Source organism: Phalacrocorax carbo, chromosome 3 (genome assembly GCF_963921805.1).
Source record: "Phalacrocorax carbo chromosome 3, bPhaCar2.1, whole genome shotgun sequence".
Taxonomy (NCBI): domain Eukaryota; kingdom Metazoa; phylum Chordata; class Aves; order Suliformes; family Phalacrocoracidae; genus Phalacrocorax; species Phalacrocorax carbo.
This window is the reverse complement of record NC_087515.1, coordinates 105,256,832-105,281,744: the sequence shown is the minus strand read 5'-3', so window position 1 is coordinate 105,281,744 and position 24,913 is coordinate 105,256,832. Positions and strand designations below refer to the sequence as shown.

Genomic DNA, 24,913 nt, shown 5'->3' with positions numbered 1-24,913 from the left:
GCATTTGTTAAATTTTACATTTAAATTGGGTATATATTATCTATTTTCAGGCTTATTTTTTGTTTAACTAGAATTATTTTCTCAGAATCTTCTTAGAAATATATGCTCCAAAACTTTATCAGTTTAGATTTCAGCTTTCAAGCAAAACGTGGACTGTTTGTAACTCTTTTATATCAAATTTCTGCAGAGCAGTATGAAAACATATTTCTGTCATGAAACTTTTTAATTAAAGTATAAAATGTCATTAGTAAATGTCACTCAATGATGTCATAAATGCTGATCATGTCAATACCTACCTTCACACACAGGCTGTATACCTGACCAGGAACCATTAAACAGGCATGTTCGTTCTGCAGATCCTCTCAGCTGATAACCCATTTCACATGAGAAACGTAGCAGACTTTTTATTTTGAACTCATCCCCTAGTCTAGACCCATGAGCTGGTACTCCTGGATCATCACAATAGCCAGGATTATTTCCTGTAAAACACAATAGGGCAGAATTATTGGCAGAGTATTTACATGCAAATGTAGTGGTAGTGAAAATACTGTCTTGCAAATCGTAGTACTAACTGCATTATTTCTATTATAATTAATCACTTTTCCCCCAGTGCGAGGATGTGAAACCAAGCCAAAGGTGAAAACATGTCTTTTTAGCGTACTTCTTGTTTGAGACTTACACAGACCTAAACAAAGAATGTGATATAAATAAAAGATAAAACATAATTGTGAACACAGGAAGCACACCCAACATTTTTTTGTCAGTCACATTTGTTTTCCTTTTGACATAAATTACATTTTCTACACATTGTATTTTATTGTTCAACTTCTTTGCTAGTAATAACTTCTAATAACAAAAATTAGACAACAGCGAGAGTGAAAAGAACCATATTCAAGTTTCTTAAGAAATATATTTGAAATACATATATCCACAGAAAAGACTAAGTGGTACCTGGCCCTCTGTGCCTGTCAAGAATGGAAAGGACACCTCATAATTTTCCTTATCCTTTAAATTCCTATGCAAGTATTTCTTACAGTGTTAGAAAAGAAAGAAGATGCTGCAAAACAGACCACTCAAACATGTCATTATAGGCCTGATGAACCAGTCAACTGCCTTATCAGGTAACGAGGCTGCTACAGGAAATGCTACCCAAGATGGTCAAGGAAGTATGGTCTCAGTATCAATAATTTATTATAAATTTTAACATAAAATTGAATCTCTCCTAAATCCCTCTGTGTCTAAATTGTGGTTGATAGCAACATTATCCTTTGTTCTCCATTTTTAAGTCATACATCCAGACTGAATTTCTATTAAAACTATGGTTTGGGTTTTTTTGTTTTTCTTTTTTTTAAAATATGCTTAAATAATTCCATAGGCTGAAGTCTATATCTTCTTACATGAAGATGAAAGGAATGATGAAGGAAAAAGTCTTGAAAAACAGAATAACAGTAGCAAAATACTGAGAAAACTCAAACTTTTATTCTAGAAATTAAGTTTTTCTAAAGCTAGAAAGTATGTTGCATAAGGTTTTCGTTTAACAAGTTTGAGACAGACACTTTGGATACAATCATACTTCCTTATAAAAGGAGACAAAGACACAGTTCCTGAATTCAAGGCTAACTTGTGGGCTTCAGTTGTGTCCACTTTGCTTAGTACTAGCTCCTTCTAGAATAAATTGTCCTTGTCACCCTGCCCTATGGCATTTGGACCTAGGTTTCCTTTTCTACATACACGCTTGTAAACAGCGTGAGTGTCTTTAAGCCAGCTGGTATATTCTGTTCACATCTATAGAGTTAAACTCATTCTGCAAAACAGGGTGTCTGGATCCATAGTGGCTGTTGAGAATGATCTCCAGCACACCACCAACTTGCAAAGTATTTGTGCATTGTGTGATGGAGTGCTAGTTAGGATGGGTGGACAATTCTAAGAGCATAATGGTCTAGGTGATCAAGTACTAGCATCCGTGACCTATGACCTGGCACTGTTCAGTAAACTGTCCAGATGTGGCCTCTGGGTGCCGTTTGCTTCCCCTTACTCTAAGACATTACTATTTCACAGACATTTTTGTAGTTTAAGATGTGTGAAATTAACATGAGGGCTGTGAGTCAGGCTACCACTGTGGCATGTTTACAGCATGAAACAGGTTTGTGGCACACAATTTGGCTTGCGAATGCAAGGACTGCAGGAATTGTTCAGGGCAGAAGGATCTATTATTGTAAAATTCTGATTATGTCCCACTTTGCTTTGGGACCTTGCTGAGGGGATTATTCCAGTTGAATGACCAGAATTTTTTTCCTTTGACACACCTAGCTTTGTCTTGGAGAAAGTTTAAACTGGAGCCATGCAACTTTATAGTCAGAGCGTATAGACAAAGGCAGCTGAAGTATTATAAAGGTGTATGCCCTTTTTTATTTAGCAGTGTAGATGGCTACATATCCATTACTGAAAAATGAGTGAGTGATCTTAAACAAAAATCTCAGCTATCACTTAACTCATAAGATACAAGTGTCCATCATTGCAGCAGGTCCCAGGTGGCAACAAAACCCTGAGATCGTATTTATACAATCATGCATTCAAACATATATTAATATGTTAATATATAATAAATAAACCCCTTGCAGAAACAGACTACAGATTACAAGTGTTATATTGGGACTGTTTTTCATATCCCTTAAGTATAAAACCAATTAACTGTCTCAGTTGTCCTGGGCACAATAATTCTTTCATTGACATTATGAATACAAATTATTCCTATTGTTTTTTAATGGAGTAATCTCCTGAATACCTAACTTGGAAAGTATATTTATTTTTGAAATCTAAATGTGTTAGAGGAATGAGACACCTTTTTAGGGTTTTTTGGCTGTTTGGGAGTTTTTGTTTGGTTTTTTTTAAATTGAGTTAACAGAGAGAGATTTCTCATTTTCCCAAGGAATCGCCTTCCTCTCAAGATGGTGTCATATCATGTTCAAACTTAGAAAATTAAATTCTGCATCAGTAACAATGTTTTAGTTACACTAGACATATTTTCCCCATCATAGGAGTTAGCTACAGTGTTTAAAAATCTAAGAGTCTATAAAAATATATCATATTCAGGACTGACATCAATAAAAGTCTGAACTGTTAGTGATTAAGATTTCTTTCTATCAGCATGAGATTTCACCTGTAGTGGGCAATTCTGCTAGGTTGACCCTGGTTGGACGCCAGGTGCCCACCGAAGTTGCTCTATCACTCCCCTCCTCAGCTGGACAGGGGAGAGACAATGTAATGAGAGACTCATGGGTTGAGATAAGGACAGGGGGAGGTCACTCACCAATTACCATCACAGGCAAAACAGACCAAACTTGGGGAAAAAAATTAATTTAACTTATTACCAATCAACTCAGAGTAGGGTAATGACAAAATAAAACCTAAATCTTAAAACACCTGCCTCCCTTCTTCCCGGGCTCAACTTCACTCCTGATTTCCTCTACCTCCTCTCCCTGAGCGGTGCAGGGGGACGGGGAATGGGGGTTGCGGTCACTTCATTACATGTTGTTTCTGCTGATCCTTCCTCCTCACACTCTTCCCCTGCTCCAGCTTGGGGCCCCTTCCGTAGGGTGCAGTCCTTCAGGACTAGAGTGCTCCAGCGTGGGAACCCACAGGGTCACAGATCCTGCCAGGAGCCTGCTCCAGCCCAGGCTTCCCGCAGCGTCACAACCTCCTTTGGGCACATCCACCTGCTTCAAAGGCCTGCAGGTGGGTATCTGCTCCATGGGCTGCAGGGGCACAGCCTGCCTCACCATGGTCTTCACCAGGGGCTGCAGGGGAATCTGTGCTCTGGTGCCTGGAGCACCTCCTGCCCCTCCTTCTTCACTGACCTTGGTGTCTGCAGGGCTGTTCCTCTCACACAGCCTCACTCCTCTCTTCTGACTGCTGCAGTTGCTGTTGTACAGCAAGTTTTTCCCTTGTTAAATATGTTATCCTAGGGGCACTACCACCCTCACTGATAGGCTCAGCCTTGGCCAGCAGTGGGCCTGGCTTGGAGACGGCTGGCATTGGCTTTGTCAAACACATGTGAAGCTTCTAGCAGCTTCTCACAGAAGCCAACCCTGTAGACCCCTGCTACCAAAACTAAATACCAGGAACAGCACTAGAGTGCTCTGACCTTAGAAATTTTAATATCTTAGTTCAATCTCAGGTCTGGCATTTTATACTGGATAAAAAGGTGAAAGTGACATAAATGTGGGATTAAGATAAGCAAGAAAGGCAAATTCTGTGTGGAAACTATCCATATGATTGTGCTGCAGAGATTCCTTTCACATCTAGGCATAGAGACTATGATGGCAGTGAGATCTAGTGGTGTGAGAAGACTAAGGAAACTCTTTCCTCCTTGAACAGCAGACAGCAGTAAATAAACATTAGTGATTTAAATTCACTTCCTTTCCTCAGTGTTTCAAATTCTGCTTAGCATCCTTGCTTAGAATCAGCCTATGAATGGACCATTTTCAATGAACACTTATTTGGAGCCTTTTCAAAGTACAGAATTTATATACCTTACACCTATTGAAATTAGCTAAAATCTGAATTGAACCACATTGAATCAGATAAGCCCAGCAGTGAGCATGTCCAATTGCATAGGGGAAGTTATAAGAAGATTCTATAATGTGTAATTATGCAACAATTTTCTCATTAGGAAATCTTCTTCTGAAACCTGTCAGGTCTCTGTTTCTTTTTATACTGAAGTGTGTAGACTTGTTTCCCTTATGAGACTTTTTAATGCACTGTGGATGACCTTAGCAGCCAATCCTTATCTGAGCCTTTGACTTCAACAAAACTGTGTCATGGCTTCTTCTAAATCTGCATAGTAAGTCTAGGGGAGAATAAACTGTGCCTGTACTTCCAGACAGCACCAAGAACATTGCAAAGGTTTATGGTATTTGCACATTGTGGTACTAATAAAGAATATTTCTTAAGTGAAAAGAGGTACTTAATGTATGAAGTTTACTATCTCATACTTCTGCAGTGGTGGTTTTTAATCAACATTTTCCTATGTGACAACCTTTGTTTACACAAAACAGTGTTCATAAAAATAAAATTTAATAAGTGCACCCTTTTTAAGCAGAACTCTATCAGGTTTTAAATAGTGTTTTGTGGCTTCTATATAATGCAGTACACAACTATAACATCTAGCTAAGGAGTAAAGTTATAAAGTAATGACAAGGAGAATGAGAAAATATATGGGAATATTTCAATAAACGGCTATAATTTGGCTGAGTGGCTATCGGTGAAATAAAAAGATACTTGGAAAGGAAACAACAAATACCTGACTCTAGTTAAAAATTGCTTGAGAATAGCTTTTTGATGTAATTACAAAGTGACATTCAGATGATGGATGGTACGAGTACCTGAGCAGTGAGGGAGAGTCCCACTCCAGTGGCTATCTTCTTGGCACTCCCGAGTAGAATTTCCTATGAGCCTTCGACCCGCTGTGCAAGAATAGTGAATTATGGAGCCATATGTAAATTTGTCTCCTGAAAGGACTGCATTGGCAGGTACCCCAGGATGTCCACAAGAAATGGCTAAAAGAAGAAAGAGCACAATTTTATAAGATGTTTTCATGTCACAGAAAAAAACTATTATAACCTATACAAATGAGGCTGTTACCACACAACATAAACTTCTCTCTGGATTTCAGCTCCTTCATATCTTAGTTTTCTTATGGCTATAGATGATTTACTGGTCATTTGTAAGATCAAACATAAAACTACATGTAAAACTAACCCATCCAGGTTAGACTTTCCCTGAAAATATTCAGAGCTCTCTTTCCTCATTCATTTCTGTACAGTGTCCTTCGCTACAAATAGTACACATCTTTTTCTGTTAAGGTTGAGGAAGAAGAAACCATATAAGGTTAGTGTTGCAATGTGTGTGTATATTACAGATATGATAATGGTAAGTAGCTTGATCATATATAGAAAATAACTACATGCAGTTTAGGCAGTATAGAGAAATAAAAATCTTCATCTGTAGTATTATTATAGCAATGTGTTGCACTAAAATGAGCTAGAAAAAATGGATTACTGATAATTTTTGTAAATTCTGAATCATATTTATGTTTACATTAAGGTGTACATTTTGTTTGAGAAGAAATTAAGAAAAACATTTTGGTACAGAATAATTCGCAAACAAGTAGTTTGGGTCAGTTATATGAGGAAATATAAGTCATCTTAAGGTGAACTAGAAATCAAATTCTGAATGCTATGTGTGTAAAACTTAGGTCATCCAGTAGGGAAAAAAACCCAAAGAAAATACGTTTTTACATAACTTCAGTAAACAGTCACACAACTCAGGCAGAACTTAAGCAGAGCAATTGAACTTGAGCAACTTTATAAGTTACTTGAATGAATGATCTATTAGCCAATACATTTTTAGAAAGAAAAGGCTGCTATTCTGATGACTGTTACTCTTGACAGACATCAAAATGATTTGTGTTATACTGAGTACCATTATAATGTTAAATTGACTGCACAATGGATTTCTCCCAAAAGGCGTGATCCTGAGCACTGTACTTTCACTGCTGTGTGTTTCTCTTGCTTTTCTTGGGCTGGCTTAAGCATTCATGTAGCAAATGGTAAACCAAATCAGGACAGTGATCTGGCTGAGGAGTACTCCCAGGAAAAAAAGAAAAAAAAAAAAAAAACAGTGCTTAGTTTTCAGCCAGATCAGTTGCCTTAATGAGCTTGCTTCGGTACCATGCAAATGCTAGTCCTGCCACAATTCTGGAAGAAGCTGCAGTGGGTGACCAGAGTATTTTGAAGAAAATCATACATAAGTCACCTCAATGTGGCTGTATAATGATTTGTAGTGAGCAGCATGAAATTTTCCCAGTTTATGAAGAAGAAAAGAAGCATCCATTTGTAAGCAATGGCACTTACAGGTGTTGTCATGCATGTAAAAGAGTAGTGTATTTCTATTTTTTTACTTTTGAACTAGAATTGTTTGTGGTAAACATTGTGTCCACTTTGGGTTCAATATTTATCTCACCTGCCTTTCCAAGGACTCTGCCCTATCACCAAAAGCAATATTATGTTTGAAAAAAAGAGATATTATCACTGATAACATTTCAAAATTAAATCTCTCTCACAGTACTTGAAAAAAACTCTGAGTGACTTAATCTGTGAATAGATAAACAGGTCTTTCTCATAGGAAGAGCTCTGTTCATGTCACTGAGTTTTTCTTAGGGGACAGACTGTCAAATTTGTCCTGGTGATATTTAAGATTCAGATAATGTTTCAGTCCATCAGCAGCAAATTAGCAGCAGCCACTAATGTAGGTAACTGAGGAATGTAGGCAACTGAGGAATGTAGGCACCTCTCAGGCTCATTTGAAAGATTATACTCTTATTGACAGATACTGAAAGCATAGATTGTTGTGAAAAACAAATCAAAACTGCTTGGGTCATGTGGATATTAGATAAATAACATCAACAGGAAGAAAGCAAGCGTAAAAAAGAAAAATTCACTAACCTTGTTACATATATTGATCTGATTGGTATATAAGTGTAAATTCATAAAATAACACTTTTAAGTAAAAATCAGAGTCCTGTAATGGAAAAACTTTAATCTGACATGTTTGCAAATTAAAATATACTTTCATTTCATTTTTTGTTTCCTATAATTGAATTACAATTCAGAAACCTAATGTCAGGAAATAAATAGTGATCAGAGAAGAAAAATATCTCAATGGAAAATGAAAGTGAGTCAAACTGTTATTTTCTGAAGCTCACTGAATTGATTATAGGAAACATCAGAAGATTTCCTCCCTCTCTGAGGAAAAAGTGATGGAGGAAGTATGAACTGATGTTATGAGAAGACCCTCTTGAGCAAAATTTTGCTGCACATTTCATAGATTTGTTCTCACATACACGCTTCAATACATCTGAAAAAAATAATTCTGAGGTAAGCATTAATGGTCTTAGACTATCAATCTAAATGATAACATATAAATAATAATTTTAGATTTCCCTAGTTTTTCAGATATCTTAACAATACACCAAAAGGGAAATTAATCTTAACTTTCTGGCATTTGAAATAATAGCTCCACAGTTTCCTCTAAACCCATTTTTAGTAATGACAAGTTGCACGACATCTTGTCTTAATGTTTTCTTACTAAGCTATACAATTTGCAATATGTTGATCCCAACTTTCAGTTTGTTCCTCAATAGATGAGGACACTTTTTGCTGAATATCATGACTAAAAATCATGCACTACTCTTCAATGTTAATCCAACTGAATACTTACACAAACACTTTGGTAGCGATCTATCCCATAAGCCATTAGCTTTACAGGTCAAAGCAGATGAGCCCAACAGATAAAAGCCCTTCTTGCAATGATATGCCACACTTGTTCCATATTTAAAACTTTCAGGATAATTCTGCTGTCCATGCCGAATTGCATTTTCCACAAAGCCAGGATCAGAACAGTTCACCACTGTAAGACAAACAGTGTTCAACACTCATGCATGATACCAATGTCATAAATAAAGTGTAGCAGTAATTTTTTTGTTACTTCACTAGCAGCTTATGACTGTGGTCCATTGGATATCCTCTGTGTTTTTTATTTGAATTAAATATCAGATATGCAGATATGCCTAAGTAAGTTTCTAGATCTTTTATCTTTGAAAGTGATACTATGATTTTAGTCTAGTTCTTGGAGTAGTCTTGGACACACAAGTAGTTTGAATATAAACGAGAAATTGGAGGAATTTTTTAACATTCTCTTGGTAAGCTTAGTTTGGTCTTTTTTGCAATTTTTTTTTTTGCAAAAAAATGCAAAAAGAAAGAATTCCTGTGAAGGAAACCAGATAAAAATCAAACCAGGACCTAGTTTAAATAACACTTTACCATTTGTTATTCTTAATTTCTTTTCATAAGAAAAATTGCTTCCAACATTAACAAGAACATTTTCTGCTATTAATGTGTAGAACAGAAGAAGGAAGATGGTGAAAAAACAAATATGTGATAGTGGAGTGGGAGTGAGGGTAAGCACCAAAAAGCATGAAGTTATTTTTCAGATAGCAGTTAAAAACCTAAAAAAATATGGGTTTTGTGGTGACAGTTTGGTTTTTATATAAGGTATATCTGCCCTCCCCAATCCTTATGGATGCATATACATCTCCATTGCAAACTTCCAACTTTGCTGGCTATTAAACTAAAAGCTGTCTGAAAAGTTATAAATGCCCCCTCCACCCCTCCCCTGTCCTCACTCTAAACATAATGGTATAAATAAATAAAGACTTAAAATATTAGTATTATAAATTACAGCCCATCAATTCCAGGAGTTTAGCTTTCAAGTACGCCATTTAGTTCAAATTAATTTTCACGAAAAAGAAACCAGTGGAGAAGAATGTCAGAGAGCATTATAATTTTAGAGTTAAGACATACAGAGTCATTAATGCATTGTTTTTTACTCCTGAATCATAATTTTTTCAAAAGGTTAAGTTTTATCACACATATAATTTAAATTTACTGATTAGCTAATACACTAGAACAAGTTAGCTTTTGCAAATGTTCATTCACTGAAAGAATATTTCATTCAATCAGCTAAGAAATACCAGGATTTTAAAGAACCATTAACATCCTAAAATTTAATTTTTGGTGAAAGACAGTTAAAATTGCTTTTATTTATCTTTCTTTTTTAAAAGGCACAATCTTAAGAGTATTAATTCTTCATTATTTCAGTTTTGCAGTGGATTCTAGACAAGCATATACCTAGGTCTAAAGAACATCCCATATGAATCAAAATTTTTCCTTCATAAAAATTATTTACCAAAAAATATTTGGGGGTGAGGGGAAAGGCAGAACACTCTTCGGCATGAAGCAAACCTATTCACCATTGTTATTAAAAACACTGAAGACAAAATTGCACAGCAAAGCAAAATACATTTGAAAAACATTGGGTATTACAATGATGTGTATAAAGTATTAGTAAGGCATTATCTAGACTGATGAAGAGACATAGTTAATGGAAAAGACCTGCTTTTTGTTTTTTTTTTCTTCCCTGAGGAGTAGTAAAGCTAGTCTCCTAATTGAAACTATTCCCATTCTGTTTTATGCTGAATCCTATCAAATAATTCACCAAAGGAGTTACACTTAGATTACATTATAGGAGTTTATCTTAGATTTCATACTCCCAACATTTATTTAAACTTTGTCTTATAACCTTAAAAATTTCATACATAAATCAGATATGTGCAGGTTAAATAAATATGTGTTTACACTGGGATTTCACTGACAGAAGCAAATACCTTTTTACCTCCTGACTTTTTTTCTGTCCCATATGAGTGGGAAAAATGCAAAGACCTAAAATCTCACTGCCCTTTGGAAGTTGTGAAAGATTTAGATGTGGAAGTCTGTGTCTCTGTACTTGCTTTGAAGAAATCTGAACATTCCTGCTTCTGGGGAATCTATATTTAAGAGTACTATCAAGAGAAAATGCTTTATTCTTTGTACATTACACAAAAAATTATATATTTCATTCTTTGTTACTGCTTTTTTCCATTATTACTAATGCCTGCCAACTAAGTCTAATTCTTTCACTGGCAATATACCTATCACCACAGAACAGAAACACAAGTGAAAGTTTGTAAAACATACAGCCCACTGACATGAAGCCCTACCAAAATATTAAGTTAGATCTGAATGAGCTCATATGTTTGTATTCACAGTGCAATCCTTTGTTACAGAAACTAGCACGTCTCCCAGAAGCAATGCGTGCTGGATCCCAATTAATCCTGTTTCTTAGGCAATTAGATGTGGCATAGTGCTGTGTAGATGCTGCTGTAAAGCTTCTGCTTTTGGAAGTAGCCTGCATCCTCTGCATAGTTATAAGTTGTTTTGTACAAACATATCCTTAAACTCAATCTCTCCACATATGTATATGCTTAACATTTGAAGCTGCATCTGTATCAATATGAAGTGAAGAATACAAGCACTTGTTCTCTGACATGAGGCCAGCAGACAATGGCCATGTCTATGCTGTTGCACTCTGCTGCCCTCCAGACTCAGGTGAATTTCTCTGAACTGCTCATCAGGAATGGTCCTGCTGCCCATGCTACCTCCTGAACCATGCTCTGAACAATTCCTGTGGATGCGCTGCTTGGTTCAAATGAAAAACCTGTTGGAGAGCCTTCTTAGTAGAGGCAATTAAGTTTCCATGCCCAGGCACTGTTTAGTTTAAAAATGTAGATGTGTTTAATTCCAAATGCAGAAATGAATGTTTCACAATCTTTGTTTAGCTAAAATTGCTGCTACATGGTAATGCAGTTTTAATCACCAACTTTGCGATAGCACAATATCATCTCACAGACTGATGCCTAAGGTTGTATGGAATATTTGTACTGCTGCAGAACTGAACTCAGGTCTTCTGAGACCTATGCCCATGCCCTAATCAGTACGCCATTTTGCAATTAAACTGCATACCAAAAAGTAACTACACCAAAAAACCATTTTTCCATTCCACTGATATCCACCTATTTTAGCAACCATCTTGATTGGCAGCAAGATCAGCTCTTTCTTTAAATAATCTTTATACAGTTAAAAAAGTATGGAAGCTAATTGTGTTTCATGGCTATAAAAATCCTGTGGAATAAAAAGCCAAAAAAACCTTTAATATTTCAAATGTGAATTAATATCAATTCATCAATCATAATTAAAACTTTTCTGTATTAGAAATCTTATCCTGGTGCAACTAGGACTCCTTGCTGCACTTACACAGATCCACAGTATGGGCACATGTTTAGAAGCCTGCATTTAATATTATCCACCTTTGTTTTAATTCAGTACTACAGCATTTGAAATCGGCCATGTGCCAGAACATACACTTTTACAGTGAGATTTCATAAATGAAAACACAAAACTAGTGGAAATTTATATGCAAACACATATTATAGGATTTTTTTCCAAGCTATAGGACAAGATTCATATTGTTTGTTTACCTAACTTAATTTCTTGTGATCTCAAAATTTCTTGCAAGACTATTCCTCCATGCAATTTATATTTTTAGTTTATTTTCTGGTGGGATTTTTACTTTTTATTGTCTGAGAATGAAGATCCTTGCCCTTTTACTTCTTTTATAGGGCTCTATATATTAAATACGAACAGGTTATACTTATAGTAAAAAAGGCTAAAATAACATGATTGTTCAGAATCACTGAAAATAAGTTACAATAGTGCTTGTGAAACCATTAAAATAAAAAAATTCCACATTCATTTTCAACTTCATTTCATTAATTTTCAGTCAGTTTGCTCCCACATGAAAGCTAGCCCAAACCCCCCAAAATTGGAGGTGAGTAAATTTGAAGACTGAAAATTATATATTTGAATAAGAATGATATAATTCCTGGAGTGACATGCAGTCCTTTCAAAATATTTCATCTGTAATCTTTTGCATTGAAAGCCAGAGGAAAGCATAGGTGGCATTGGTGGTTTGCCCTTGGTTTAACTCTTATTATCACAAATCCTTGAAAATAGAAATGTTTGAATTACAATAATTCCAACTTTTTCTTTTCCCAAAAATGATTCTTTTTTCTGGTTTGATTCTGTTCAGGTAAGAAAATAAAACACCATAAAAACCATTAATTCTGTTCAAGCAAATTTTTTTTGCTATTTAAATTTTAAATAATTCACAAAGCTACATACAGGGTTTAGCTGCCTTAAAAAAACTGTTTTATTCTTGTTCCTTAGAACTAGTCAAAATAAAATAATGACAATGTCTAAACTAAAAGCTTTGAAACAGAGGTCTGAATTTATGCTTTTATTAGGAAGACAGTTTCTGCACTGCTCAGCTAGATCGGACAATAATGAATACAAGACAGAGCTTTGACTCACCCTCACAAGATTGGAAGTTACCCTTCTGTGTTTCCCATGTTTAAAAACACTAAGTATAGCAAGAATGTATATGTTCTACTATACAATTTCTGAACTTTCAATTATCATAAGCTGTTAAATATTATCAGTTATTTCAAATTTTAAAAATATTTTATGTGTATATTGAGCAGTATACAGGTGATGTTTTGGTGTTCTACATTACTCTTTCATGTCTGTCTGACTTGAAGTTACTGACACAGATACACATGCAACCTAATTCCCATTGAATGAGGGTTACCATGGATTTGCAAGAGTGCCATTATGCTTCTTTTGCTTTCCCTACTCCTAGGATACAAAGGATCTTAATATCAGCACCTTACTTTCAGCTCTGGCAAGAGGGCACTGTAGCATTGTTATGCTTGTCCAATACCTTTATATCAAAAGATTGTCTATAAATCCAAACTTTTCCCTAGTTTCATGCTTCTGACTTTTGGGCAGTTTTCCACTGATAATAAAATATAAGCTTGTTTATAAATTATCTTTGATACACAGAAGCTTTCCATATTTTTTTTATATTAAGGAGTAACAGGATAAAACAGTTATAGGAGCAGTTTCTGGAATCAAATCTGTTCACTGTAATTGAAGGCACTAAAGACTATGTTAGAGGCTCATACACCCTTTTTCACTTTTTTCTGACCATAAAAAATCTTATCTTCTACTCTTCAAACCAACAAACCATGAAGAGGAGTAATAAAGAATACCCAGCGCCAGAACACAAGACAGTCTTTAAAAGAAGTCACTTTGATAATCTTCAGGCTGATTAGGAGCTTAGGCATTATCACATCCTAAATGAGAACTTGTCTACCACCAACGTTTTAAAAAGCCATTTTCCTGAGAGTCTATGTGACAGCAGAATGAATGCTCTGCCACTGCTTTACCATGAAGAACACTGCATGGTTGACACAGTGCCTCCATGAAAGGACTGCTCTAGGAGAAAAGTAATGCCTTGCCTGAAGTCCTGAGTGAGGGACAGAAATGCAGCAGCTGTCCTGGTATTCTCTTTTGCTGGAATGGGGAGGATACTAGACATCTACAGGCACAAACCTTAAAAAAAACCCAGGCCTTCCAGAGCAAAAATGCAGACAACTTGCCATGGCTTCATGGACTATCAGTCATGTGGAAATCTCATCTGGGAATTGTGAGAACTACAGAACATAGGAAAGTGCTCTTTCTTTAACCATAATACTGAATGTTTATTTTATTTCTAGATCAATGTGATAAACTGTTTTATTTAAAAATAAACACTGAAATACTGCACAGATAAAAATATTGTAAAAGCAGTAAAATGAACAGTGAAATGATATTTTAGAATTTATTCAAAAGAAAGAGCAAAAAATTTTTTCCACTAAAAATTATTGAAAAATCATTGTTATTGCACTCAAATATACACTGGCTTTGTTGAAACAGAACATTCAACTATTTGGCCAAATTCTTCCAATTTTAGTATTGGAATAGTCGATTGAAATAGAAGAAATTCTGAAGCATACAGCAAAACTCTCACATTTATTGAAGGTTTTGCATGTTCGTAAATACAATTCTTTTCACAAATTCTTCCCATTTTATGGATTACTCAAGTATTTTCCTAGGTTTAATTTCTAACAAGCATTCACAACAGCTGTCCCTTTTCTTTTAGTACAGTTGAGATTATTAAAATAAAACAAAATAAAATATAACTGCTTAAATTTGAAACTTTGGTTTAATGGGCAAGCCTGCCAGGTTCGCTTCTGAAAAAACAGTATTAGAAATTAAGAAAAAAGAACTTTGTTTCATTACTCTATGCTGCCCTAAAGCTACACAAAAACAATTCTAACTGAATTATCTTTGAAACACAATAGGGAGAATAGAAAAACTTAATTCTCGATGCAGACCAGAAACATATATGGAATGTTCAAGGATTATATTAAAGTCCCAAAGTTTCAATTTGTCTGTGTGATACAGTGTTCTTATTCTTGTACCAGTAGTATCTGTTTAGCCAACTCAGTGATTAGCAAAATGCAGGATAGCCACTGAATGCATAATTTTAGCATGTGCTCTGTGCAACAAAATCTTTGCATCATACATGAAGTTTTATCAAATGATTATGCAAGGGAATACTATCCTTCATGCTAAAGAGCAAACAAAGTGATGCCTGCAGTGCCATTTAAAATCAGCTATAGATTTTTAAATATATATATTTTTTATATTTTTTTTTATATATGTATAAATATATATATACACACACAAGTGTGCTGTTGCTAAGAGCTGAAGTAAGGAGTACTTTAGAAAAGAGTTTGAGTTGGCCCGCATACAGAACTAAGGCAGTAGTTTCCCTGATTGCCTTTCACCCTGGGGACTCAGTTGTAAATTATGGTGAGAGTAGACGGAGATTGCTTTCTCTCAATGACAGCTGTCAAGGGTTACACGGGAAATGAATTCTGGCACTCTCAATTTAGTCTGTTGAGAAAAGTAGGAGAATGCTTTAAGTCTGCCCTGATGACTTTGGAACCTCACACTGAGTAGATTCAAACCCTTGAGGACATAGAAGTGAAAAGACCATGTCAGAGTCCTTTAGGCAGTTTTCTGTTAAAAAGTTGAATGATCATCAAAAAGTACATAATTCACAGTATTTTATTTTTGTTCCCACTCTCTCTTTCTCTTTTTCTTTTTCTGCTTGACAGAAACAATGTTAAGCTGCTTTTTTTAAACTTTCATATCTGATCAACTGTGTTTTTAAACTTTTTTATTTGAAAAGTATTGCATTAATGTTGATATCTAGAACATTTATAGGGACGGGCGCTCAGACTGAGTAAGAGTAGGGAATTCAGTCCAACTTTATAACAAATTCTAAAAAACTCTGTCTATAGAAAAAAGGCACTGCTTGTGAAAGTATGATTACAAAATTGCAAGACTATGGAATTTTAGTAAAGTTCAGTGCAAAGCCAACAATACACAACAATGACAAGTGCTCAGTAATGTAAAGAAAAACAAACAAACAAACCAAACAAAACCAAAACAAAGAACTGATCAACTTAAAACTTCACTTTGCAAAAGTCTCAAATATATAAGAAATTGATTTTTTAATTGTTATTTTTTCAATGGGGGTCAGTTGGAGAGCAATTTTATGATAGAAATTCTGGCCATGTAAACCGTAAAACTAAAATATTTATTTAGGAAGCAGAGTGTTTTGTGGCTTTACATACTTTATTAAAATCTATCCAAAATCTAAAGTTCTGGCATGTTTCTGATGAACCTAGAACAAGGAAATTTTCACTGTAATTAATGTAGCATGAATGTTGTTGATAACAGTGCAAATTAAAACTAATAATTTACTAAATAATATCTTAGTATAAATGAGACCCTAACTAACATTAATAGATTCAACCAAGTATATAGTTCACACATTTGTGAGATAAAAATCTAAGACACACATCTCTCTTAATCACATTCCAAAATATTTGCCATTCATATAAACATGTCAAATATTCTTTCATTGTTAGAAAAAATGTAGTCTTTCTTATGTATTCTATTGGACAATTTCTGCCAGAGTGCTCTGAATTTCTGCCAGAGTGCTCTGATAACTAACTAGCTAACAACATGCTAAAACAAAAACGGAGTAAGAAGTATGTTAAAAGAAATTCCATGAACGTGCAGTTAGTTTGTTTTTAAGCTTTGAACTGAGTTGGTCCAATTTCATAAAATAACACTCTTTTTCTCTTTTTGAATGCCAGATTAACTAATTTTAAAAGCATGTCTTTATCTCTTGGATACATATGAAATCTCTTCTTCCTATTCCATCCCAGCATGAACCCAGGCATTACACTAGCAGTTGCATCAGAAAGCTAAAGTACTTACCTGTTGTTGTTCTCTAGAATCTCTAGATGAGATCTAGATCTATTATGTATACATAAATTCATTTGTGGGCATCTATGTACAAGTAGTACCAACATAATAACTTTTGTCTTAATAGTACAAACTCTGGGGACTTGTCTTAAAGTCTTTCTCTTCATATTTTTTCTTAATCAGAGCATTGTTTTTCACATGTGAGAGGAACTTTATTCAGTTGGCCCAAAAGATGTTTCTACTACCATTTGAGATGTCTGTGCCTGATCTCCAGGCAGGTGCCACTCCAGAGAGGTGCAAGAGTAATTTTAAGTCCTGTGTCATCTCTGCCAGCTTCAGGTAAATACTTCAGACATTGTATGGCATCTCCCATGGCACCTCACCTCTTCATTTAGGAAGCTTAGTCAAGTTCTAATTATACTTCTGAAGGACTTCAGCATGCTATCAACATGAACGGATTAGGTATATCTAACATTCAAAGTACGCAAAAGTCTCCACAAAGGCCTCTGACTTTGGAAAAACAAAACCAAACAAACCACATATTTTTCTCAACTTATATGAATCCTTGATAACATCATAGATGGAAAATTGCTTAGGTTTAAAGTTCTTTATCTTTATCTTTGGAGGAGAAGTCTCAATCTCTCCCACCCTTCTATCAGCTGTCATCAGAAAGTTTATTTTTCTTGTCGGTGAAGGAGTGGAACATATTACCGCTGGTTCAAATTATATACCCATTAAAGGAAACATGAAAAAATTTACAGTTACTTGTAGCTATCAGTTTCTTGATAAGACAAAAGGTCTAACCGAGCTTTTCAATAATCTATCAGTAACGAGAGAGAGAAAAATCTTTCAAAGTAGAAATTCAGTACAAAACCAGGATAAATGAACAGAGAATTGAATTCTTTATTCCTGTCAAATAGCGTGTGTCAGACTTACTGACACAGACTGGAGAATATGAGGCAGCTCAAACCTCTACAACTTTGCCAAATGGATCTTCCCAGTAAAAAAAAAAAAAATTCTGATTTTAAGAAACATGTTTTTTGTAGTAGAAAAGCTCTTAACCTCATTGATAAGAAGTTATAATGAATTCTGAAGGGAAGAGTATCAAAGGATATAAACTTTTCCTGACACAGTTTATGAATCTGACACTGCCTTATGAACTGGCAGCAGTGATAGGACAGTTTATCCAATGCCAAAGCAAAGAAAACAGAGCAAGAAAAGCTTTTTGCAAAACCTTGCATTCTGAAAGATGCAGTTAAGTGTGATGTTTAATACAGCAGTTCTTATTTCAAGCATAATATATGAAAAATGACCTGCAGTGCAATCAGGAGTGCACAGTCCTGATGAGACCATCTGATTCAGTTCTTATTTTGGTGGTTGAGATATTTATGAAAAGGAGAAAGTGCAAAGATTGGCTTTCTGCTGAAGGGCAAAATGGAAAGCAGTTCCAGACTGCAAAGGGGAAAAAAATCCATACTAAACATATTTGGTTTAGGATTTGATATTTTCATAGCTAGTTCTGGGGTAGCACATTTGGGCTGTGCCAAGTCCTACTCAGGCAGGTTTACCAAAGAGAAGATATATTTGGCTATTGGACCTTTTCCGATGCCATTTGATTCCAATTTAAAGGCAAGTAAACTGACCATTTGGCATGGTATTTATCAGATAAATACAGGCAAAGGTAGACCTCATGTGGAGGTCAAAATATCCTATGTAACAAATTATTATTTTAAAATCATATTTCAGTAATCTCAGCATTCCAGAAAAGACTATTACAAATATTTAAAAAAATATATAAAAAGATGTATTTAGGATTAAATATAAACTTTAAAACTGATATTATTGTGTTGATAATTCAAAAAAGTTGGGTTTTTTATCTCAGTAAGAATCCCAACATCACAACAAGCCATTTTTTTACTTGTGAAAGAAACAGTAGGAATATGAGTTTTTCCAAGAACTAGGTATCTAGGTATTTTAATGATTATGTTACCTCAGAAAACAGATCCAAAATCCAATATTAAAAAAAAAAAATGTATTAATTTTAAGGCATCAAAGGTTTTACTTGCTGTGCCAAAACAGGTTGCCAGAACTGTGGCAAACTGATGTGTTGTGTCTATCACTAACTAAATAATTATTAAATTATCGGCATAATAGCATTCTGGAGTAGGGGAAAAATACCACTGTAAAGCAGTTCAGTGCTTTCAGTGCATTAGGATACACAAATATATTTAAGTACTTTGTTACATACAAGTTTTTGTCATATGGCTCTACAGTAGCACATATGATCTCTTGTGTGCACTACTTTTTTTGTCAAGCAAAAAAACTCGTATGATTTCTTTGGTAAATTTCCTGCCAGTGATTTATTAGTTAACCTACTGACACAATAGATAGAAGCAATGTATCATTGCAAAAGAGCGCGAGACAACTGTCCAGCTTTATTTTCTGAAAATATCAATGTTTCCCATGCATACATAATAGCTTGGTTGCAAAATAAAATAAAATAAAATAAAATAAAATAAAATAAAATAAAATAAAATAAAATAAAATAAAATAAAATAAAATAAAATAAAATAAAATAAAATAAAATTCTGCAACAGCTTCAAACAGTAATCTTGCAGTAACTGCATGTACAGTCTCAGTGAAGTGAAGCCAAGTTCATTATTGACTCAAGTGAACTCAACTGAGGTTCAAAAGAAAGGTCATACATAAAATCTCCGTTGAATTAAATGACACAAGTTTGCCAGGAATATCAATCCCTTCCCAGCAGTATATTTAAGGAGCTGGAAGGTTTACTTTCTTTGTACACATATTCATAATTCATTACTAACAATGAACTTTAATACAAATGTTTTTCACCCGTTAGATACAAAGCAATTTTAGAAGTAAATGTGTATGCCAGAAGAAGTGCTATTATTTGCTTTAGGTAAGTTCTTACCAATTCATTAAGAGTAAATTTATATAAGCCATTTAGTTGGTACAATTTGTGGTGTTTTTTTTTTAATTGTGGATGTAAAATTATCATTTCAGCATGATTCAATCATTGAAATGAACTTTCCTATTTCTTAAATCTAACCAGTAAGGACTTTCTGCTCTTCTTTAATATAAATAATGTAATTCAAGATTTATTTTATTTAAGCCTTTTTTTGCAAAAATAATATCTAATAATTTTGAATCATGAAGATTCATCTTTTAGTCCAAATTATATAAAATGATAAATAAAAAAGCAAAACTAAAATAAAATATGTTACAGCAATTTTCACAGCATATGGTAGAAAATTATAGTATTTACTGAAGTAAAAATCTTGAATGGTGTATCAAATTCTGCTTTCAGTGAAATCATATAAATGTAATTATGCTGTGAGGTTAGAAGGAGGCAGCTTACAGAAGAGAAGGCTCCTTTGCCCAGACATACAGGTAGAATTAAACTAGGTAAATGCATGGAGAGAAGTCTTCCGTGGGAATACGCCTGACTGATACAGAGGTTTGAACCAGACTGCTCCGTACTTCTCTTTTAATTCTTTTGAAGGAATACCAAAAGTTTTTGTTTCACAGTGGATTCCTAAATTAATTGTGAACAGCAGCATATAGGCATCTTCAGCGACAGTTCTTAACAGTGTCAAGTTAAAAATAAGCTTTGGTAGTTGCAGGCTAGAAACAGTAGGGTTTCAGGACCTTAGTCAATATGTGGAATACATTTTTACTCAGAAGTTCCTTTCCATTTGTTTTGTATTGATCTAATTTGGGGAAAACTGTTGTATCCTATTTACTTATATGCATCTTCTAGTGGTTTTTGAGTGCTGGACTGTCTTGCAGAGATGGGTAAGAAGTTGCCTTAGTTACTCATCTAGTTACCCTAGATCAGATATCTAGGTTACAGTCTCATAATTTGGTCCCATTTTACCTTAGTCTGTGAAACTGTGTTTTAATCTGAAACGCTTGCAGTCTGCTTATTTTTGTTAAATCTGTATTATGTAGTAGCCTAAAACAGTGGGATCAGCAGAAAAATACATCTGGAGACACCAAATACCACCTCAGCAAGATTCTCCAAATGCATCTCTCAAAGTCTCTAGCCATAAATTGAATCAAAGAGTCACAAAATAGTTGATCGGAAGGGACAGCTACAGGAGTCTGCCCAGCACTTTGTCCAGTCAAGGTCTGAATACCATTAAGAATGGAGACTCCACAACCTCTCTGGGCAAGCTGCTTAGGTGTTTGACCACCCTCACAGTTAAAAAGCCTTTTCTGATGTTTCAGTTAGTGCCCTTTGCTTCTTGTCCTTTCACTGAGCACCACTGAGAAGTCTGGCCGTCTTTTTTTACACCCTCCTTTAGATAAACGTTGATTAGGTTACTCTGAGCCTTCTCTAGGCTGAAATACCCAAGATCTCAGTGTCTCCTCAAATCACAGCTGGATCCATGAGGGAAGTTTGTGCTTCTCTGAAAAAATATTTAGGAAAGGGCAGAAAATGCCACAGAGAAGGGAGGAGGGCACAAAAAATGGTGGGAAAAGATAGAGGGAACACTGAGGTGAAAGGAGAAGACAGTCCACTGGGGAGCAGATATTCTCTGCAGCCAGTGGAGGACCCACACCACAGCAGATGGATATTCCTGATGGAATTGCAGCCTGTGGCAAACCCACACCAGAGAAGAGGACAAGAGAAAACAGTGGAGAGAAACTGCTTCATACTGACTGCAGGGTCAACCCACCACACTAACCTAAAATACGAAACAATACCAATTCTCAAAACAATTAGTACAACATTTAAAAAATTCTTATAATTGAAATAAAATCTTCGTGATTTCTAGATCAGAGATGCATGTAGTAGGTCAATGGTACAGAAATATTGTAACGCTACTATGATTAAACTGAAGTTGATGCTGACTATTCCCTTTGCACTACAACTAAATATCTTCTAGTGCACAAATACATTTACAACAGTTATTCTTACTTTAGACAGTATATTCCTCTGGAAAACCCAAAAGGAGGATTTCTTAAAGAAACGGCAAACTTTATGACCTATCTCTTTTTCAAACACTTTAAATGTCAACCTGGAGTTCAAGGTCGATCATGCCTCAACACTTCTGTATTAGTCTGGCCATCTCTTTTTGTCCCACCTATTGTGAGTTTCTTATGCTCTACCTACGCTTTTAGACTCAGCTTTGGTTCTTCTTGTACATCTTCACAAAAAAAGCAGTGACATTTGAGTAAAACGTACAGTTTTAATTGTATTTTAAATAAATTTCTTGCTGATGCACAAGACAGAGTTTAGTTTTTTTTACCTTGAGATTACATTCTCCCAAATCATAAACTAACAAACTTTCCAGTATAGAAAATTAATTATCCATTCCCTATACTGACCACTATTTTCAAGTTACACTAATATCAGTAATATTTATAACTTTATTGATTAAAGTTCCTAAACAACTCTATGGTTTATAATACAGAACTACAGTGAGGCAACAGACAACCAGTAAGTGACAAGATTAGGTGGGCACTCACAGTTCATGATGGAAGAGATACAAGTAAGTCACTGAAATATACCTGTTGCTATAGAGAAAGAAGTACTAAGTGAAGAGAAGAATGAAATGAAGAAGCACTGAGTGAAAGGCAAAAGCCCAACTTTACACCAGCTGCATGAGAATAGACAAAATTGTAGGTACTCAGCTGAGAGAACTCTGGGCCACTCCATTCTGATAGGAGTTTGCCATCCTTCAGTGAATGGAACTTGGCAGAGTTGCACCTACAGTACTCACTACTTTCAGAAAACCAATGTCTGTAACCAGATTTCAGACCATAAATTGGCCTGGATCAAACTCAAATTCATGTGATGAATTAAAAAAGGAAAATGTAGGTAGAGAGGAGACACAACTGAAATAATGTTGGAGTAACTGTAAGGATCCTAATTCTTATGTTTTTTAAGTCTTCTCAGCCTTTTTATTTTTTTTTCATAAATTTCCTTTTTTTTCTTTCACTTTCACTTGTTGTCCTTTTAATAAATGTACTTGAGTTCAATGTAAGTAGCCAAGTATTTCATAAATGGGGTTGAACTTCAGCAAAATCATGCAGTCTCTGCCTCTGACAGTCAAATAGAGCAGATCTGGACTAAATCTACAGGATGTGTGAAAAAGTGTACATTTTCAACACATAAAAGCTTACTTAAGACTCACGGACAAGGTAAAGGGACAAGGTAAAGGCTAGCAATACGAAACAGTATAAAAGGCAAAAAAGGTATATGAGTCTAAATAGGAACAGTTTGCAAATTCCTGCTTCTCTGTTCCAATAATTATATTGTTATGCTAATTAACTCACTTGAATAAATTCTGAGGGTAGTGACTGAGGGAATTGCCATCTCTGTATTGTTTTAATGAGGATGAAGGGTTTAATTCCACACACACTGAGTTTGAAATTGCATCAGCTATCTCTGAAACAATATGATGAGGTAATCACCAAAGATTATTGTTATTCCTAGGAACAACCATTGTAATACAATATGATTTTTAATAAACCAAAAGATGGAGCTAATGAAGCTACCAATAGCTGAAGTTAACTTCTTATTATATGATTTTTAGTACTAATGTTAGTATCTTTAGCACAACTTCATGGACTGCAACTCCCTTTAGTACATTAAAGACAAGTTACAAAGGATGAAAAGCATAGTACTTACATTGATTTAACATTTATGTTTTCCAGTGAAAGAAAATACTCAAGAAAAGCTTACTAGCCATTGCATTTCTGGAGAAGTTATTTTATCTGCTTTAGTATTAACCAACTTTTCAACAAGCTCTCTAACTTGGGCCTGTCTAATCAGAGAGGACAATAGAATTCTAGACTTGTATTCTTAATAGTGGAAGATGATTTGAAAAATGGGGGTTTTTTTAATTTGTGAAGTAACTTTTAGAATCTTAGTTTTGTAGCCAGCATTCAGGCATGAGATACAATCCACACAAAAGAACTGAAATGTACATCAGCTTAAAGAAAAACCTGACTTGTGTGTCCTTTCAGAGGATGCATGAGGTAGCAAAGATTTGCCAAATTATGCTACAGAAGGAAAATCTTCCCAGCCTTTCAATTCCAATTTAACACTCAAAAATCTATCTTAGATATAATATGTATATAACTTCTATATATATACACACATGTATAAATAGGTCAATTGTTCAACTGACTGATTGATCTTTGTGTTGTTCTATTTTTTTGCATGTTCCATACCAGGCAAAATCTCTCCAGAGAGTAAGTATTTTTCATTTGGTTTTGGTTTACACATTTGGAAATTAGTACTGTTGTTAAACTGACACAGGCAATTCCAGCTTTGAAAAGGGAATATGATCAGGAACAACATTTTTAAACTAGATCCATTTTAAATTAGAACCATTAAAATATATTTCCCTTCTGAGCCTTCACAAAAAGGCACTGAAGGTTATATAGTATCTCAAAAACTTTTCTCCAGGCTTTTGAGATCTGTCGGTACATCTTACATGATTCACCTCATGCCCTACCTTTCACATCTCTGACAATTTACATCTATTTTATAGCCAGAAGATATTCAATCAGCCTCAGTGATTCAAAAGAAAACATTTCACTACATCACTAAATATTATCAGCATCTCATTGGATTCAGCATTGAGAAAGCATGTATACACCAGTACAAGATATTTCAGGGTATACAACATAAAACCAATACACCAATGAACAGATTTTAGTGGTCTGATAAAGATTTTGGTGAAACAGAGCAAAGATCTGATATTAGTTCCACATTCTGCAAAAACAGCTAAAGGTTGAGTAAAATAAATAAAAACAATAAAATAAAAACAATGGCCATAAATGGAAAGAGTAACAAAAGGGTAACTTCAGAGACTTGTTTCCCTTTTAATCTTCGTTACGTTACTGGCATCTGGGTAAATAAATGATAAGGACACAATGAAATCCGAGAACTTTTGATTGTGTCTTAAAATGCTATCTTTTTGTCCTTCCCTACGATGTACATTTGATACAGAGGTTTCTTCATAACACAAACTGTTGCTTCATTCTCATCTCTCAAACATCTCCATCTTACCCAAAGCATACTAGTAATCAGGTTCAGATATGTCTTTGCAAAAAAACCCAGTCACATTTAAAACTTACTTAATTTTTTTTCTAGGCAAAGAGAAGTCAGGTTTCACATGTACAAAAGTTATGAACATCTCTCAGGT

The 24,913-nt window shown here is 34.8% G+C and overlaps 1 protein-coding gene across 1 annotated transcript in view; it reads right to left on the bottom strand.

Annotated features, from left to right (window-relative positions):
• CSMD1 (CUB and Sushi multiple domains 1) overlaps window positions 1-24,913 on the bottom strand; it is a 1,235,979-nt gene that overhangs the window by 35,800 nt on the left and 1,175,266 nt on the right. The window contains exons 55-57 of the mRNA XM_064447944.1: window positions 8,281-8,469; window positions 5,385-5,558; window positions 297-479 (exon numbers count right to left, since the gene is read on the bottom strand). Of these exons, the coding sequence (XP_064304014.1) occupies window positions 297-479; window positions 5,385-5,558; window positions 8,281-8,469 (546 nt within the window). The remainder of the gene's footprint in view (window positions 1-296; window positions 480-5,384; window positions 5,559-8,280; window positions 8,470-24,913) is intronic.